The 19,350-nt window shown below is 32.9% G+C and overlaps 2 protein-coding genes across 2 annotated transcripts in view; one reads left to right on the top strand and one right to left on the bottom strand.

Moving 5' to 3' along the window:
* Positions 1–1,502: 1,502 nt before the first annotated feature.
* On the bottom strand, positions 1,503–15,284 carry LOC129217116 (protein pygopus-like; the record flags this gene model as incomplete). Its single annotated transcript, XM_054851366.1, is given in 5 exon segments — positions 1,503–2,680; positions 8,035–8,175; positions 8,177–8,233; positions 15,024–15,115; positions 15,195–15,284. Coding segments are annotated over 5 exon segments (594 nt in total). The 3' UTR covers positions 1,503–2,413.
* A 578-nt stretch (positions 15,285–15,862) lies between these two features.
* LOC129217114 (stomatin-like protein 2, mitochondrial) overlaps positions 15,863–19,350 on the top strand; it is a 43,230-nt gene continuing 39,742 nt past the window's right edge. Inside the window, exon 1 of the mRNA XM_054851365.1 lies at positions 15,863–16,007. Coding sequence (XP_054707340.1) covers positions 15,957–16,007 — 51 coding nt within the window. The 5' untranslated portion in view covers positions 15,863–15,956. The remainder of the gene's footprint in view (positions 16,008–19,350) is intronic.

The following is a 19,350-nucleotide window of genomic DNA, read 5'->3' as shown; positions in this document are numbered from 1 at the left end:
GGGGCGAACTTTCTGTAGCTTCATTCCTAGAAAAGTTTTGAACTGCTATTGAAAACCACAAAATGCTACACACAAAGTTAGTCTCTTCAGGGTTTGCCTGTGTATTTCTGTTAATTGAGGAACAAAAACGGGGGGAAAATTGAAGTTTATGAAAACGTGGTAACAATAAACGAAGACGCTGATTACAATATCAGACTTTTTTTAACGTGTGTTAATATACAAGTGTTTCGGGACTTCGTGATTCTGATAACATTAAGCCAATGATAACATTAACCGTGATGACATTAAGCGGCGTCTACTGTATTTAAATCAAGGCTTCATTCGATGCGTGTCTTATCAGGTTCAGTCATTACTCAAAAGATCAAAGGAGCCGACTTGACCGTAAGAGATCGCTGTAATATAACCGGGGAAAATAATTTGTTTAAATTAGTTAACGTATTATTTCTGCTGTAAAAAGTGATGCTTTTTCAATCTTTAACGCAAAGTTTCATTGATATGGTTAACCAATGTGTAGTACAGGGTGAATTGATGCTGGAACAGCGTACCAGGTCTGTTTTTCAAGGAAAATAAATTCCCTTTTCAGGTACCGTATTTTCCTGCGTATAATCCGCAGATTATCTGCTAAAAAGGCAAAGTTTATGAGGTGCGGATTATACGCAGCTGCGGCTTATCTGCAATTTTTTTTCCCTTAACACCAACGCATTGAACCTCAATATTTTTACAGTAGGATTCACCGATCGAGACCGTATGCCGACTGAATATTGTTTATTTTACAAAGCATGCATGTTCTTCCTTGCTGTCTGCCTGTATGTTGGTTATTTTACGTTGCTTAAATGTTCCTCTTTGCGATTCAGGTCATGTAAAATAAGCAAGATTACAGTGAAATAGATAGACATTTGCACAAGATTAGACCGTCTGCTCCTTTGTCTTGAATCTGTTTTTTAAGTAATTAGCATACGATACTCAAGATGTCAAGAAGAAATCATTATATTTTAGATTATATTTCAGATTAATTTTGATTATGCCTTCAAAGCAATTACTTTTTCACCTTTTTAGTTTAGTTGCTCAAATGGTATGTTAAATTCAAACTTTATCTTTTTACATTGTATTATCTGCGATTATACAAAGCCTTTTCTACTTCAGGCCGATTTTAGGACCAGTGGATTATAGGCCATCCGCGGATAATAAGGTAAAGCTGGTCCCAACTCAGATTTCAACTATTTCTCATTGGCGTTCACTTCTGGTAAAATGCATCCCTGAAGCACAGGGGCAAATTTACTGGAATGTTATGAAATTGCTATGCATGTCTAAATAATAAAAATATATTTTCACTAAACAGATAACAAATAAAAACACTGATTTATACTATTCATATGTGAAGTTCAATGTGGTCCAACGGCACCATCCGTCACTGCTAAATTTGTTAGGAACACTTTCTTAATGAGAACATTGTCCTGTCCACTCAATAGAGAAAAGTTCATATATACATTTAGAATAAATCTTTTTTATTCATATGAAAACATAACTATTAAAGAGTTCAACAATCAATTGTACAAGAAGGAAATATAATTGAAATGTACTATTTCAGTGTGAAGATGAAGAAAACATAAAAAATAAAATCCCTATCTCATATAACATTGGCAATTATAAATTGTTTCATAACAATAACCAAAATACAGTGGAAACTTTTATTGAGATTAATTGAGACAGACTGTTGTCCTGTAGAAGTGCTATAAAATGATAAAAACTCATAATAGTATCCCTTCTTCTTCTTCTTCTTTTTTTTTTGTGAAAATATAGTTACATACACTATAAAGCTCCCAAATAAAATTTTAAAAACGGATTTTGAAAATGAAATGATTAAAAAGAAAAAGTACTGTGGACAAAACATTTTTATAAATAACCAGCAGACTTCATACCTGTTCCATTTTAATACTTTCGTTAAGAAATAAACACATCTTCTTATCAAAGTCAAAAAGTTACATTTGTGTCCTGAAATTTTAATAAAAAGTATGTTTGCTGATACTATATTTAAGAAAAGTTTAATAAAACAAATAATCATAGTACAAAACCTTCAAATAACTATTTGCAAACAACGTCTCATTGCATCTGGATAAGAGTGTTCCACTGATTTAGGAAAACAACATGGGGGAATGAATTATTTTGATAGTTTCTATGAAAGGCGATATAATTTAAATAACTTGTTATAACGAATCCAGAAACATGTAGGAATACTAAAAACTAACTTTTAAGTACATTATTCTTCTACAAGACATTCTTCTCAGTAACATACACAATAACATCAAACAAACAGTATTAAAATTATTATTCTGTGCATCAAACAATTTGTACATAAGATAAAAATTGTCTTTTGTGTGTAAAAACTAGAGGCAGTTAAGGCACTTTCAGCGCATCAAGGTTTAAACTTAACAAGAGGGATGTTTTTAGTAGAAAGGCACTTGTCACAGACCCATTCAGCATAAACTTCGGCGGTGAGCAGGTGAAAAGCAGCATCACTCAGCCCTGTGCAAATTCTATGGAACCAAAAGTTGCATCCACTTTCACACAGAATGCCTTGGTCATTGTCATGAACTTCCTTGTGGCATATGCCACAAGGATATATGGGAGGTGCATTTGGATTTTGGGGATTAAAAACCATACACTGGTCTGGAGGATAAATCTGAAATCCAAAATGTTTTCATTTAATGAAGTTAAAAATATAGTAACGAGAATGGATGATTTGGACATTTTTACATAAATATTTTATTTATAAACTTATACTTATTTATTGATGCAAATGGTTAGATCATACACTTACGTGTTCCTAACATATATTAAAAAAACACAGCAATTAAATATTGAATGATTTTATTATTTTTAACTAATTATAAATTACAAAAATTTTGTCCCATTCTTCATCTTGGGTAGGATTATGTAATATACATTCAGAGAGGATGTAACCTAACTTTGCCCTTGAGCCTTGAGGTCCTTTTGGCTTAGGGCAAAGTTAGGTTATGTGCTCTCTGAATGGGCTAATGCCAGTAAACATTCAAAAATTGAAGAAAAATCAGCAATTATCTAAATGAAAAAGGCAGGGCGGATCCTAGTAGGTGTGCAGTGTGTGCTCTGCACACGGTCGGCCAAAGCAAAGGGCGGCAGCAGGCCACATCATATAGTTCTTATAATTAAGCAAAATTCCTCAAGAATTTCTTACAAGATAACTTATAAGTCGAATAAATATACTGAATTTCAAATGTTTAATTTTCAAAGCAAGTGTCGATTTCCCGACAGAATAGCATAGTTTGAGAAAAATAGAATGTTAAGGAACATTGTGCTGGTTCATTGTCCATTAATATCTACCCTTTACACACATGCCTCATTTGGTTGCAAAATTTGTGACAGAACCGCTAATCAGGCATGGATGCAGTGGAGGGGAAAGGAGGGAAATGGCCCCCTCCTGAAGCATAAAAGGGTGCCTTCTAAAAGGAGCACTGAGGGCAACCATTAATGCTTACTCCTAAACTTTTATAGATCTAAATAATGAAGACATATTTTATTTATAAAAAAAAAGCTATACTGGTTAAATACTCTCACAAACATTTCAAACAACAAATTCTGTGTCCAACGATGGTGAATGTGTGGAGAGAAAGTGGAAAATTGCAACTCCCCTTAGAGTCAAAAACATATATGAATGGCGAACTAAAATTTTGTAATTTTCCTCCTTTACGGCAATTTTTCTAATTAAAATCCCGAATGAACTGCCCAGTTTCAGATCAAGTAGGAGGATAGGGTTCTTGCCCTGGGTAAGAAATTTAAATGTAGGTCCAAAACAAAGATCCAAAAGGATGCCATGACCTCCTTGACGAGACTAAAGAAGGCTTAAGATTGTGTTTCTAGGACTTTAATTTCGGGAAATTTTGCTGGTTGAACCTTCTGATCTTAAGGACCCAATTAAGTCTCTGATTCACCCCTTTCACCTTAACTAAAACAAAAATAGCCTAAAAGTGTTGGCTCCAAAATTCAAAATGTGTTTTCAGAGGACAGCTCTTAATGTCATCAAAAGTTGCTTATTAATATTTTTCGGAATTCCTTATCGAAATTTTTGCAACAAAGGGCCCCAAAATCCATTCCCAAACATTACTACCAAAGACAGTCTCAATTCTTTAGAGAGGCCCCCTAATCCCACCTCCTCTCACTTAATGTATTGAAAAACAAACTAAAACTGCATTTTTTAAACATCTGTTTCAAGAACTTTCGGAGAAGGGTCCTGGTTCCCCCTTTTCTCCAACACAACCACTATAAATTGAAATTTCGTTTTTAGACAGTTCCGTGGAGCCACAGAACCCTTTCTGCCTAAACTAGCTTGAAATTGACTTCAGTTTCAAAAAACAGTTTGTGAGGGCACTGAACCCCCGCCCTCTCTTTCTTAGTCCCATCGTTATCAAACAATGCCTAAAATACGATTTTGGGACTTTCAAGGTGAGGTGAACAAAAGTTTATAGTTGTATTTTTCAGATATTAATATCAAAAAATATCTGAAAGATCTGTCAAAACTTCCCAGTTTTGTTAATGTCACCAAAGATAGTATAAAATTGCTCTTTTAGAAACATCCGCTGGGAGCCCATAAAACCTTTCCTTCCCAAGAACAGCCTATAATGGATTTCAGTTCCAAAAAAATATTTCAGTTCGGAATATTTTCACGTTTTCTCTATCGCTTTCAAATGTAGTCAAAAAAAAAAGTTTATTAAACAATAGTGCCGAGAAATTACCGAAGAAAAGTCGCCAGATCAACCCTTCAACCATCAAAATTGCACATGTTAATTTTAATAATAATAAGCACAAACTAGCTTCAATCAATAAGTGAAAAATTAAAAATTGATTGAAATAAATTTCTTGAATGTTAATACTCAAACCTCTCTTGAATGTAATACTCTTGAAAACCACCCGCTATTGTGTCCCATTTGTCACCGCAACTGCGTTAAGGTAGAAAGAAGAAAAATTAGCCAAATAACAAATTTTTGAGATTAAGACCCATTTTTGAAATTCCTGGTAAGCGTACAAACAAAATAAGAACATATTTAAAAAGAGGAGACAAAATCCTATTAATTGAAACCTTTTTCATTGAGATAGTCACATTTTTCAGCGAGCTACTAAGCTTTGAAACATTCTAAGTACTCAAAGTTTAATTGGCGCCAAAACCTGTTAACAGCATTTTCAAAAATGCTGTTTCGTTTGCGCTACATCAGGTCAAATATATTAAAAACTGGTCCATCTAACTAGCTTTCAAATAATATCACAGTAAATCATATTAGAGTTCAAGTTTGGCAGAAATTAAACCTTTTGTTTAAAAGATTAAAAGCAGCGTTAGTCAAAAAATAATGGATTAGTAAACGTATTACAGCTCCTTTAAGTACAACATCCCTCTGCATCTCTTTCTACCTCTATCTGTTCTTTGAGCAAAACACATTTTTTATACATAATTATGAAAAGATGAATAATTTTTTGCTTCGTTGTTTGTCAAAATATGACTGAACGTATGGGAAACTTGCTCTGCTCTCTTGGATTCTGTGTTCATTATTTAAAAATTTGTTTCATATTGCAGAAACTATTTCATTGTGGGTAAAATAATTTTTGTTGAATTAAGGGGCCGTCGATTAATCACGTGAGGTTCGAAAGGGAGGGGGGGGGGGAGGGGTCCAGAAAAAATCACAAAACATTACAAGGGGGCCTTGTAGTAATATATCACGTGAATTTATTTTTTCGACAAATGTGCAGCACTCAATCGAAAAATGGCTTGTATTGTAAAGAAAATTGGATTCGCTGCTGCGGCGTTGCCAAACGAGCAAAGTGAAGTTCTCGATCACGAGCCACTACAACAGCCTGAGCGCCCACCTGACTCCATTATTCTGTTGTTTTGGCACTGAAGACAGGCGTAAGATGTTTAACCTCGTACGTTAATATTTTTTTCCCATACCTTTCATTATTAGTCTTTGTTGTTATTAGTTTGTTGTTTATAGTCTTTCATTATTAGATGATACTTATACCTGTATTTTATAAAAATTTAAAAAGAATAATAAGATTTTTCGTAAGTGCTGAAAAATACACGTGATATGGTGGTGGGGGGGGGGGGGGGGGGGTTAGTCTTCAACCTCACCATGTATCACCAAGGGGGAGAGGGGGTTAAAAATGCCAAAAAAAAAAAAAAAAAAAACCACATGATTGATCACATGGCTCCTAAAGATCATAAAATTAAAATTGAAATGGTGCAATTTTGCATTATTAGGCGATTTATATCAACTGGACTCACACAGGTCATAGCAGTTGAACAAGCGTGCTTGCTTTTATTAAGCGGAGGTGAAACAAATTTTGAAAAATCAACTGAGTTTTTCAAAAATGACTTAGACATTGAGAGACTACGTTTACACTTGAATATGTTAGCCGATATCCCTAATGAAAAAACAACTGGTCTTGAAAAACAAGCTTTTATTAAATTACCTTTTTACAAAAATACTGCGTGTTTTTGTATTTATTTTTTTCCATTTTTCAAAGCCAAAAAATATGTGTCAGGCTTGTTGAATTTTCGAGGTTTTAATGTTGATTGTTTGATATTAAAATGCTTGAAAAAAACTTTAAAACTCAATTTTTCATCTCAAATTTAGAAAATTTCTAGCAGTAAGACCCGTTGGTATGTCCCCCCCTCCCAATATTTTTTTTAAGTTGGTGTGTCTGGGAGTGCCTTCACATACAAGTCAAGTGCCCTACCTTATATCAATGCCTAGCTACGACACTGCACAGCTCCCCATAAAATAGAACAAAAAAATGTCTCTTACTAAGACAAGTGACATGATCTAGTTGAACCAGAAAATTTGTATACCAATTTTTAGATTGTTTTACTTTTCAAACACTATGTCACATACTAAGATAAATAAATACCTTTGAGCTGAACAGTAAAGTAAGAAAAAACGTTAAAAAAAGCACAAATTTGCCACTTACAGCAGACACGTGTTTCGGCGTTACAGGGAAGGACTTTTTCAATGCAAAAAGTAATGAGCTTGTGGATGAAAAGACATCCAACGGCTTTTGTCGGACTACTAATCCATTTTTTTGACAAATGCTGATTTTAATCTTTAAAACAAAAGGTTTGATTTCTGCCAAACTGAAACTCCAATATGATTTGCTGTGACATCATTTGAAAGCTAGTAGGGTGGACCAGTTCTTCGTAGAATTGACCGGTTGTAGCTCACAGGATTGTTTTTAAAAATGTCGTCTACAGATTTTGGCGCCAATTCAACTTTGTACACTTTAAATGTTTCAAAGCTTGTAGCTCACTGAAAAGTGTAACTATCTCGATGGAAAAAGTTTCAATGTATAGGATTTTGCCTGTTCTTTTTTAAATATATTCTTACTTTGTGTGTAGGCTTACCAGGAATTTCAAAAATTGGTCTCAATCTCAGAAATTTGTTTTTTGGCTCATTTTTCTTCTTTCTACTATAACTTGTAACGGTGACGAATGGGACACGATAATGGGAGGACTATTTCCAAATTTTTAACATATAATTTTATAAAGAAATAAGAATCTTAAATTTCAGGTAATGAAGATTTGTACCATTTTTTCTGGGATATAATCGACAGGGTTGCATGTACTTGCAAGCGGTGCCGATATGGGTTTTACAAGTATTTTAATATCAGTTTATCTAGGAGACTTATTGATTGCTTTTGATTAACATCACAGACTGTAGGAAAAAAATTCCGCTATCGGGAGAAAGAGTATAATAAATTAAGGGGTTTTTAGAACCCTCCAAATCTTCAACAGTTTAAGCATTCAGAACCATTTTCATAGCCCATGGGAGCTCTGTCACAAAATTTCTATCTTGGTAATTACATTGTTAAATTTTTTTTTCATTTAACAGAAGGCAGAATCACATTGGCAAGCTGAAAACTGAACTGCACATTTTATATGTGTACATATTGTATAAATAGAGTATATAAGAAGAAATGTTGCGAAAGATATATTTTTAAAATTTTTTGAGTTACCTTTCCAGATGAAATTGGCACAGGTTTATTATGCATTGGTGGACCAGTCATGTGCGTTAAGCCTGATACAGGCATATTCGGGACAGTAGTTGCTGCTGAAGCAGGAATTGTGTCATCGAAAGGATTACTGGCTACAATTGTTTTCACCAAATCCAGTTAAAGGTTGAGGTGGAATAAGGTCTTGCAAAGCTGGACTTGCCTACAAAAAAATTAAAAAAAACATCAAAAGGAATATAGTTGCATTATTTAAGAAACAAATTATCTAACCCTTAGTCAAAATTTTAAATTACAGGGTTTGCAGAAACATTTAGTGCTATAGCACAAGGAATATTAAATGCTAAACAAACTATTTTTTATATGAAACAGCATTATTGTTGGCAGAAAAAGAAAGAATTGTTTTCAAAACGATTTCAGCTAATGAGCATTGAAATGAAAATTCAAGAGTTAATACCTATGTGCCATTGTCATTGTTGTTTTGATTCAGACTGAGTGTGAGGATTTATACCATAAAAAAGTTCTTTTTTTTAGAATCAAAAGAAAAAAAACCTCTCACTTCTGAAATTTTTTGCTTTTGCAAAATCTGGAGGGTTTCTTGTGGTTTTTAACATTATTTTATACTGTATGTTAAATTAATTTTACAAAAAATAGTACGGTTATTTTATTCTAAAAGTTAATTCTTATAGATGCCACGAATTATTTAGACGTATTCTATAAACGTGCCTCCTTAAGGTACTGAATTTCTGAAAATAGGTTAGACTAGCATTTTATAAAAATATGAAAGTGTTATTTTATGTAAAATATAATATGGTATTTTGAAAGCATGTCTGTATCGCAAATTAATGTATGGTATTTTCGTATTGTTTATGTTTGGGATGTTCTGTTGAGACATTTCTACTTTTGATACATCGAAATTTTAGTGACTAAGCGTTTTTTGACTGGAATTGTTATTAATTTTGCGAATGTTTTCTGTTATGAACATCGCAATTTGAATCGCTTTGCTCTTTTTTAGCAGAGTATGAGAAGTTTTTGTTCGATGAAATGCATGTTGGAAAATAACTTTTGTTTCTATTGGTACATATTTCACAGGGTGAGCTGTTATAGTAATTTGTTAATTTAAGCATTTTAAATACTTTCTAGAAATTTTTCTTTGTGTACAAAAACTTCCTAGTTTCTGGTATTTTTGAAGCGTATATTCGCAATGTTTTTTGTTGTGGTTTTATGTGTGTTTATATATATATTGTGTTCTGAAGTGCTTTGATCATGTTTTTTATCTGAATTTTTTTCTGTTTGGCTCTAAAAAAGGCATGATGTATGACATATGTCGTCATACATCGTTTTCTTGGCGCCAACAGGAAAAAGTCGCCAAGGGTGGAGGTATATAACATTAGTTCCGAATTTGGAGCAGAGTAAATTTGCAAATTTGGAGCAACAATGTGTTGGAACAACAGAAACATGTGTGATATGATAAAAGGATGATTGATTAAGGATGCAAAATCACCATAACTCCAACAACTAATTGAAGCTTTTTTGATTACATTTATTATCATTGCTATATTATTTTTCCTTTTTCTCCCCTAATTTTTTTCTTAAAAGACTAGTCTTGTCCTGCTCTGCTTTTTTTTTATACTTCTTCTGATTTAAATTTAGTTCACACATTTACTCTGCTTAATACATTCACTGCTTAAGTGCACATTTAAATTAGATGTGCATTTGATACCTATTTTTAAAATTTGTTTGCTTCATGAAACTCAAAAACATATTCAAAAAGGCTATAAATAAAATAATAAAAAGAAAGCAAAAAAGAATGGTTAAATTTAAAAACTGAACTTCAGCAAGTTACAAGACAGTTTTTAAAGAGCTATTAATAATCTTTTTGTTTTCATTTCTTTTTTTTTCTTGGTCTGTGCAAATTATTTACTTCTATTTGACTTTATATAACATATATATACAGTAAAATCGCTCTAATGCGGACACTAATGGGACAATTTTTTTTTTGTCCGCAGGACAGGGGTTTAATAATTGTTTTATTTGCAATTGGAGCTGGGAAATTAAAAATTGTCCGCATAAAAGGGGAGTCCGTTAGGAGGGTTTTACTGCATATGCATATATATATATATATAAAGGTGACAGTGTTTCTTCCGGATGGCCAGAAGACCCCATAGCACCTAAAGCTCTGAAACTTGGCACAAAAATCAAAACGGTACCTCGGGGGGTCTGCACCAAAAAAGCCCAAATTCTTAATTTCTAATTAGTTTTTTTCTTAATTAAATGTTTTATGTGATTTTTAGCCCTTTTTTTGTGTTTGATTTGTCACAGACCCTCAACCAATCGTGCCAAGAAAATATATTTTGTACCATAGTGTAGGGAACTTAATTTTAAATATGAAACCAAAATAGTTTTTTGAAGATTGAGCAATTTTTAAATTTTTTATGAATTTTTGAAAAGACCTTTATTTTGTGTTTTTTTCCCGGGTTCAATTTTTTTATCTAAAACCCTCCCGACAAAAAAGTATTAATTTCTTTCTGAAAATTTAGTATGCAGTAGTTTCTCTCTTCAGAAAAAAAGTTTTCAAAAATACGAGATAGTTTTTTTTTTTAAATTTTTTTTAATGATATTTTTGGAAAAAACCTTTATTTTTCGCTTTTTCCTGGGTTTTAACTCTTTCTAAACACATCCTACAAAATGTATTAGAGATTTCTTTCTGAAAATTTAGTATGCAGTAGACCCTGCTGATTTCACCTTCTTCAGAAAAAACAATTTTTCAAAAATATGCAATAGTTTTTTTTTTTACAATTATTAAAAATTCAAAATGACACATTTTATCTCCTACGTCGGTTCCGAGAAGGCGGAAAAACATTTCTTCATTCTGTGACGTCATGCCTGGATTGAATATTTCGCTGTGTCATTTTTTTTTCCTTCTTGCATCGGGCTTATTTGGCGATTAACAATGGAGTTGCAGATTATTTGTTTTTCGTAAATTTTCATACGGGGGGGGGGGGGGGGGGGGGGGGGGGGGGGTATGGGATATTTTTTTGTTAGATGTACCGTGTTTTTTAATTGTGTTGTTTTCTGCTGGTGAGTTGAATTCTTTTTCTTATGGGATACGAGATTTCCCTTTTGTCCTAGATGTACCGTGCTTTTTAATCGCAATTGCTTATTGGCCAGAGTTCGTTTCGCCTGCTAATTGGGTAAGTTACTGTAGCGCGGTCGCTTCTGCTGGACGTTTCACTGTATCTATTTTACGTTACATATTTGCGTACTTAATTTAATTTAAAATAGTGATTTTTGCAAACAACAAGGAACAAGGAGAGAGCCTTTTTTTTGCGCTATTTAATTAAACAAATAAAGCAGTTTTTTTGAATGATCTTTGTTTGCAATTTTGGCATAAAAAGGTGAATGACACAAAATGCAACTGGAAATTTGTATAGAAAAAAGATAGATATAGATTAATTAATTATACTGCCAAATTTATTTAAACTGTTGCTATAGGCGGCGAGCTTGGCATAAAAACAGGGGGACACGGGCATCGCCGTTGCGGGGTACTGCTAGTATGTTATACAATGAACTTGATTAACAAATCTGAAGATCAAGCAAAGGCAACAATAAAACATTTTATTTTTAAGTGTTTGATATTTAATCACAAAATTAATAATGAAATAACAATGAACAAAAATGATTTTCGAGAAATGTTACTAGAGCATTAGAATTCCCAACCAAATTTAGTGATCAATTTTCTGTCCTAAAATCTTAAGAAACCCAAGAATTAAAACTGGTGAACAATATTATTTATTTACAGATGACATTCGTTGAAATCAATTTTGATGCAACTAGTTTGACATTTTGAGTGGGCGTGGTAAGAAGACGAACTTAAAAGTCCTCTTCTTCTAAAAACAAAAGATAAGAATGGTTGAAAATAGGGGTCAATACAAAATTTTTCAAGTCAAAGGAACAGAATCACATAATAAATTAAAACGATCGAGTTTTTCAAAAGAGGATGCAATCTGATTTTGAAATGCACAAAAAATCGGGACTAAGTCGAAAAAAATCGTAAAAAAACAAGCTCCAAATGCACAAACTTGATGATAATCAGCAAAAACTACCAAATATGTTGAAGGAACTGCAACATTCCATGCAAAATCTCACTTTTGGCGCAAGTTTGTCTGATTTTGGCACAGAAAAGTCCATTTAGTGTCTTTTTAGCAGTTTGGGATTGGATCGGCGATTGGTGGAGTTTATCTCAATTGGCGCAGCTAGCACATTCCTGCATATATACTACAAACAAATATTATACAGGATAAGTGGGCATTTGTTTATGCCACTGCACCCGTCTGCGATATCAGAATGACAAAAATGGCAAGCAACGCCTCCCCACCCTGAAAGATCTGCACTCCCTGGCTCCTTCTGGCCCTTGGAAAAATATTTCATCCAATAGGAATACTGGCGTGGAAAGGGTAAACGGTTGTATCTACAGAAATGAGTTTTTCAAGATATTTGAAGAAAGACATATTGAATTCAATACTAATAACAGGGGAAATGTTGGAATTGTATGTTTCTTTCACGCTTTTTTAGCAGAAACCAAATAAACAAGCTTGTACAATAAAGCTAACGTATAATAGGTGCCAAAAAATGCAAAAAAAAAAAAAAAAAAAAAAAAAAAGAAAGAAAGAAAAATCTGCAGTTACTGCCCACGGGCAGAATAGAAGAGAAGTAGACGCGAGTGTTGCCAGGTGGGCGGGTGTTTTTAGAAATAACGGCGGGTAAACTTTGCCGTCGGCGGGCTGCGGTTTTTTTGGGCGGGTTGAAATTTCGCGTGTTGATGACTTAGGCGTGTTTGATGATTTTGGTTGGGGGATACGAAAAATCTACATTGCTTGTGTGAAGAGTTCAACGTTCTACCTTACGTCCTATTATTATGTACTGCGCATGATCAATTAAAGATTAAAGGAGTGATAGAGATGGGGAAAGTGGGCTAGCTACAGCAAAAAAACGGGGAAAAGGATGATTTTACTAAAAAATTAGATTGCTCCAAGTTCCAGGAGCTGACGTCATTGCTGTCACGTGATTAACTGACCGGTCGTTGCTCGGAACGGGGGAATTAAATTGGGCGGGGTTTTGGCAGTTTTGGGCGGGTTTTTTTTAACTACCTGGGCGGGGTTTCATCGGCGACATCTGGCAACACTGAGTAGACGGTTGTAGGGAAGTGTCTACCCTCACTTACACACTATATCAGCATGGCAAAGGGCATCAAACTGCTGGTCCAGGTGTATGAAAAGGAAAAAAAAAATATTGTTTTCTCCCACCTCTCTTTTTTGATAGATTTTTATTTTATTTTTCCCTTTTATTTTTCTTTAATCTTAGACAGCTGTTACTATCAGGTGCAGAGGTTGTACTCAGTTAATTCTCCTCTGATTGCAGTACAGTGTATGTATATTTGAATTTGTTTATTTTTCTTTTTTGAACTATGAACACTTATTCTAAATTTCTGAATGGAGATTTTATTTTCAAATAGCATTTTCTTTTAGTTCCAGTTTGCATTAAATATTTTTCAGTGTTGTGCTAATATAAGTTCAGAAATTTGTATTTTTAAATTAAGAACTGTTCCTAAAATAAAGCTATTTTGGATGGGAGTCTTAATTTTTTTTTATAACTGGTACTCGGTTAAAGTAATAAGTGTTTCCAAAAGGTAAGTGAGTTAATGTTTAACTTTAATTTTTACATTGAATCCAGCATTATATTGAAAAGAAACATGGGATGGTTGGACAAAAAATTTTTTTATACCAGTTTTTTTTTTTTTTTTTTTTGTAAATAAGGATGGGCTCTCCTCTGATATGCCCCCCCTCTTGGCGAGATTTTTAATTTTTCGCTCGATACGAAAATCGCCAATAAGGCGATAACTTGGCAACCCTGGTTTTGCAACTTGAACGCTGGAAAGTAGTTTCTCGAAGTCTGTCTTTTTGCACGTGTTGTGTATGGTAGGAGGTAGGGTGCTCATATGTTCCGCTCTTAGGGAGATTTTAAGTTGAATACTCTAAAATAAAGTTTCAATTCAAACTTTATTTTAGAGTATTCTTTTTCTTGTTGTTTTTTAATGTTAATTTAGTTGAATTTTTCTATTTTTAATTATGAGTTCGGTTTGTGATGTTGTCCAAATGTATCAATTGAAATTTTTTGAATGAATCTTCTTTTTCTTTTTCGTCAGGTCGTCCAACGTTTTGGACGTACCGAAGTCCTAAATAGATTTTTTTATATATATATTTTATATTTAAATATTTTTGTAAAGTAATGATAATAAAAAAATGGGATAATTTCCCTAAGAGCGGAACATATGTGCACTGCCTCACGTGAGGAAGTAAAAGAAAAGTAAAAAAAGGTAAGTGAACATATTTTGAATTATTGTGTTTTTAGTGTGTTTCTGGTAGTTTGTATTTTGGTCTGGTTGGCATTTTTGTAGCACAAAAATGGTGTTAATTTCACATAAAATCTGTGACTTTATTGTATACTGAACGGAGGAGATCTGTGACTTATATCCGACTGTGATGTATATTAAAAGTCGGAGGGATAACGGACCGAGCAGACAGCGAGGTCCTGGCGAGCCCCGAGGTCTCATAGTACTTTCGTAATGAGACCGAGGCAGGGCAGGAGAGCCGAGGTCTCATTACGAAAGTACTATGAGACCGAGGGCTCGTATCCCGGAGAAACAACGGAAAAAAAATTAATGCATTAATTTCATATAAATAATTAATGACATAATTTGAATTTTTCCTGTTGGCGCTAAAAAAAGCATCGCTAAGAACGATGTATGACATATGACGTCATACATAGTTTTCTTGGCGACGCTTTTTTGGCGCCAACAGGAAAAAGTCCCCAAGAGGGGGGTATATCAGATTTGTTCCTAAGGATGACTTATACATTTGATAAATAATGGTTATGAATTCCAGAATTTAGTTTTTATTTCAACAAGCACCAAGCAGTTTAAGCAAGAAACTTACGTGATTAGGTGTGTTGACAGTTCGTCGCTTCTTGGAAGAAGGACTTTCTGGTTGACCACAATTTTTCAGTTCTCCGGGTCCATCAGGATCCCCTATTGATAAATTTTAATAGTCACCATGCACAAGTTTAGGCAATAATTTAGCAATAAAATATAAATAAATTATTTGAACCTTTGAATTTTGCTGCAGTTCTTCTCTCCCTTGGCATTTATCCTTTTAAGATGTTATACAACAGAAATACGGGCAAAAAATGCAACAGATGGGCATATTTGAGACAGATTTAACTTTATAAAATTCTAAGTAATCATCGTGAAATCCAAAATGAATATGTTTTGTTGACAATTTATGCACCGGGTGACAGAAGCTCCAGGGGAAAGAAAAAGTTGAAGTTGAAATTCCTCAGGTAAATTTTGCTGCACGGTTTCAGTTAACTGTTGTTAACTGTAAGAACGCTACCTCTTTTAGGATGCATTCGACGGACGCAACCGGTTTACCGGTGACTAACCGGTTATAACCGCAGCGTTCTCTGTTGTACCGGTTACCGTTTTAAGCTGCTGATTGGTTGATTGAAGAAAGTGACGGAAGTGATCACTAGCTGACACGTGATCAATCAACCGGTAGCGACCGGTAGGTTGTCGAACGTAAGCTCTATAACTGCATTAATTCTATTTAAAATTAAAAAATAGTGTGTTTTAATCAACATCACATTAGATTCATCTCTAGTATGGTGTTGTCCTGATGAAATATTCTTCCTTTTACCTCTTTTAAAACCCTTTTATTTTATCAGTGCTAATTACACACTTCAACTTTTTATCATGCTTGTTTTGTTATTGTCGGGAAATTTTACATCGTTTGTTCGTTGGTGGGTTATGGTAGTTGGAGTTAAATGTTAAATTTTTCAAACGATATTGGTTCTGGGTAGTAATTTTGATCATGTATACTGCTTGGAGGAGCTGTGCTCTTAGATCTTCTCAATTATTACATGTATGCAAAACTTTTCTGAGCTTGAAATGTATTTAAATTTTGACTTATGCAATAACGCAAAACAATTGCACATGAATCTCGTAGAAACTTTCAATGTTATTCCTCAGACTTAAAATCACTCTAGTTTTCTTGAAATTTAATTGATTCAGAAATATTTAGAATATAAGTTTTTATGTAAAGCTCGTACCTCTTGATTTTGTCATTAGTTATTATTTTTCTATTACTTTTACAAATGTTATGTAAGTGCTGCTTTGTAAAAATGAGTAGCTCTAAGTAAATTTTTCTGGTAAATTTATTGTGCCAGTAAAGTTTTTAAAGATTGATGACATTTATGCACGATCAATTGAAATAAAATTTAAGTTTGATACTTTGATGCAGGGTTCGCCGATATATACCCGATATTTATTTTGATAATATGATATTTTCGATATTTATTTTTTCAACTATGGTATTTTCAATGCAAAAATTATATTAATTGTTGTGAAATATTGTTTATTTATTATTAAAAATAACCAAAAAGTTATGTACTATATTTTTATGATGTACTAGTATATCAATAATATTACAAAATAATACAATATTCCTTTTATACTTATATTTTATATTCATAAAATTTTTAATAATGGAGCAATTTTAATTCATATTAAAAGTACCTTATTAAATATTAAACATTGCTCAGAAAACAAGAAAATGTCTTATGACTGTGCATGGACTGATGCATTTTATTTCTGAAGAATCATATAACTGTAAAAGTAGCTAACAGAAGAAAAATGAGTAAAACAGCTAATGCTAAATTAACTCCATCAAAGTGAATAGAAATCTAAAACGAAATATTAGATATAAATAATGAAAGAAAACTTAATTTTAAGTCTACATATTGTAATTATAGTATAAGAAAATAAGGAGTGATTTGAGGATGCATTTACTATTTTGAAAACTTTTAGTTGGTGATAATTGAAATTATCAGATATATATCAAAATATCGTATATTTTCAAAAATATCATGATATTTTCAAGCCCTGCTTTTATGATATAATTGATTTTGATTAAGAATCATTTTGACAATTATCATATTCTTCCTTTATGTCCTGGTATTGTATTGTAATTAGTGATGTAAAATACCTGGGTATTTATTTTTAGGGGTAAATACCCAGGGTATATACCCGGGTAAATACCCAAATTGGGTATATACCCGGGTATTTATTTCAAAAATTTATATTCAACTAAAATACTTTTCTGTATATATATAAAAAACAAACATAAAACCATAACAAAAAACATCGCAAATATACGCTTCAAAAATACCAGAAACTAGAAAGTTTTTGTACATAAAGAAAAATTACTTAGAAAGTATTTAAAATGCTTAAATTAACAAATTGCTATAACAGCTCACCAATGAAATATGTACCAATAGAAACAAAAGGTATTTTCCAACATGCATTTCATCGAACAAAAACTTCTCATACTCTGCTAATAAAGAACAAAGTGATTCAAATTACGAATGTTTAAAGCGGAATACATCCCCAAAATCAATAAATATTTCAGCTAAAAAAACGCTTAGTTACTCAAATTTCGATGTATGAAATGTGGAAATGTCTCAGCAGAACAACCAAAACATAAACAATATTAAAATACCATGTATTAATTTGCTATCTAGTCATGCTTTCAAAATACTTATTATATTTTCCGTAAAATAACAACTCCTTATTTTTATAAAATGGTAGCGTCAACTTATTTTCAGAAATTCAGTACCTAATGGAGGCACGTTTATAGAATATGTCTAAATAATTTGTGGCATCAATCAGGCCGGCAAATAGGGGGGGGGGGGGGGCAAGAGGGGGCGGTCGCACCCCGAAATTTTTTGAGGAGAATGATACAAAATGGGTGAATTAAATTTATGTAAGTCGGAAATCAATGTTCATGGGGCATTCCACGGTATTTTTGACATTATGTAGAGTCCGTAATGTGACCTTTTTTTTGCCATAACTTTTTAATTTACGGTTTGATTTGCAAATTATTTTATTTTGAGCTGGTGTGTTGGTAGGAAAAGATCAAAATAAAATAATATGCTAATCAAACAGTAAATTAAAAAGTTATGGCAAAAAAGGTCATGTTACGGACTCTACATAAATGTCAAAAATACCTTGAAATGCCCCTAAAAGGAAATCTCGCTGGTTCTCAGCGACTATTTGATAAAATTCGACACATTCTCAGACTAGAAAAAGTGTTTTTCGTTATTTGGATGATGACTTAGAAATTCATGAAGTATTTTCAGAACATAGAAAACTGAGAGAGAATCATGGTTAATTTTAACTAAAGAAGACATTGCCTCATATAGGCTAAATATCTCACATTTGTGTGCCCAGTGTAACGATGGTATGTCCAATATGAGAGGCTCGTGAAAAGTGGTGCGGCCGCATGGTTTTCACAAGAAAATCCCTTGATATTTTACATTCACTTTTATTTAATGAGTGTTCATTGCTTTCATAGAAACTTCTTAAAAATGCATGTGATTATTGAATAAAAAAAGACATATCAACCAAATACCTTTTATGGGGCTCTATAATTATGCAATCGCGGAGTAATACAAGATAATCTTCTAGAGTTAAAACAATAAAAACATTTCTCTATGACTTCAAAGCAGTGATTTGACGACTGGAATAATTATTGCAAAACGATTCTTTCAGTGGTGAAAAAGCTCATGCCGTTTAGCATGTATGACTTCGTTTGAATTTTTATCCAACTTGTTTGCATCGGGCAAATGTTTTTGAAAAATGCTTTACTCTTTCAAAATCTATATCTTCAATCCGCTACTCGACTATTCAAACCACAGTTCAATCTACAATTGATCTGTGCACCACACTACCACAGTTCAATCTGCTATTGAAACTGAAAATAGTTTTTTTTTATAGATGTATATTTCAATCAATCTTGAATTTTTTCGAAAAAATTCTTCCTCCGAGCCAATTTTTAAAGTTTGCAAAAAAAAAAAAAAAAAGACAAATATCTACATGATGATGTGAAGTCAAACATTGATTTTTGAATATTTTGTATGAAGTAATAGATTCAGTTTCGAATGAAATTAACACAAGATTTGATGATAGTTATTTTTCTGTATGGTTGGCTGGGATTATGGTTATTTGGATTGGATTTTGAAAACGAAAAATAAAATGTTTCAAATGTGAGTAAATTTTTTAGCATGAGGTAAGAGAAAATTACAAGCAGTATATCGACAGAATGGTTTTCACATTCAGAGACTGCAGTTTCGTCCCTGTTATGGACTCATCAGTCTGGAATAGTGAATAACAGAGCTGGAGGCAGATATCACATTGTGTCTTTAAAT

The sequence above is a fragment of the Uloborus diversus genome, chromosome 2, assembly GCF_026930045.1.
Source record: "Uloborus diversus isolate 005 chromosome 2, Udiv.v.3.1, whole genome shotgun sequence".
Classification (NCBI taxonomy): domain Eukaryota; kingdom Metazoa; phylum Arthropoda; class Arachnida; order Araneae; family Uloboridae; genus Uloborus; species Uloborus diversus.
This window is presented reverse-complemented; position numbering and strand designations above follow the sequence as displayed.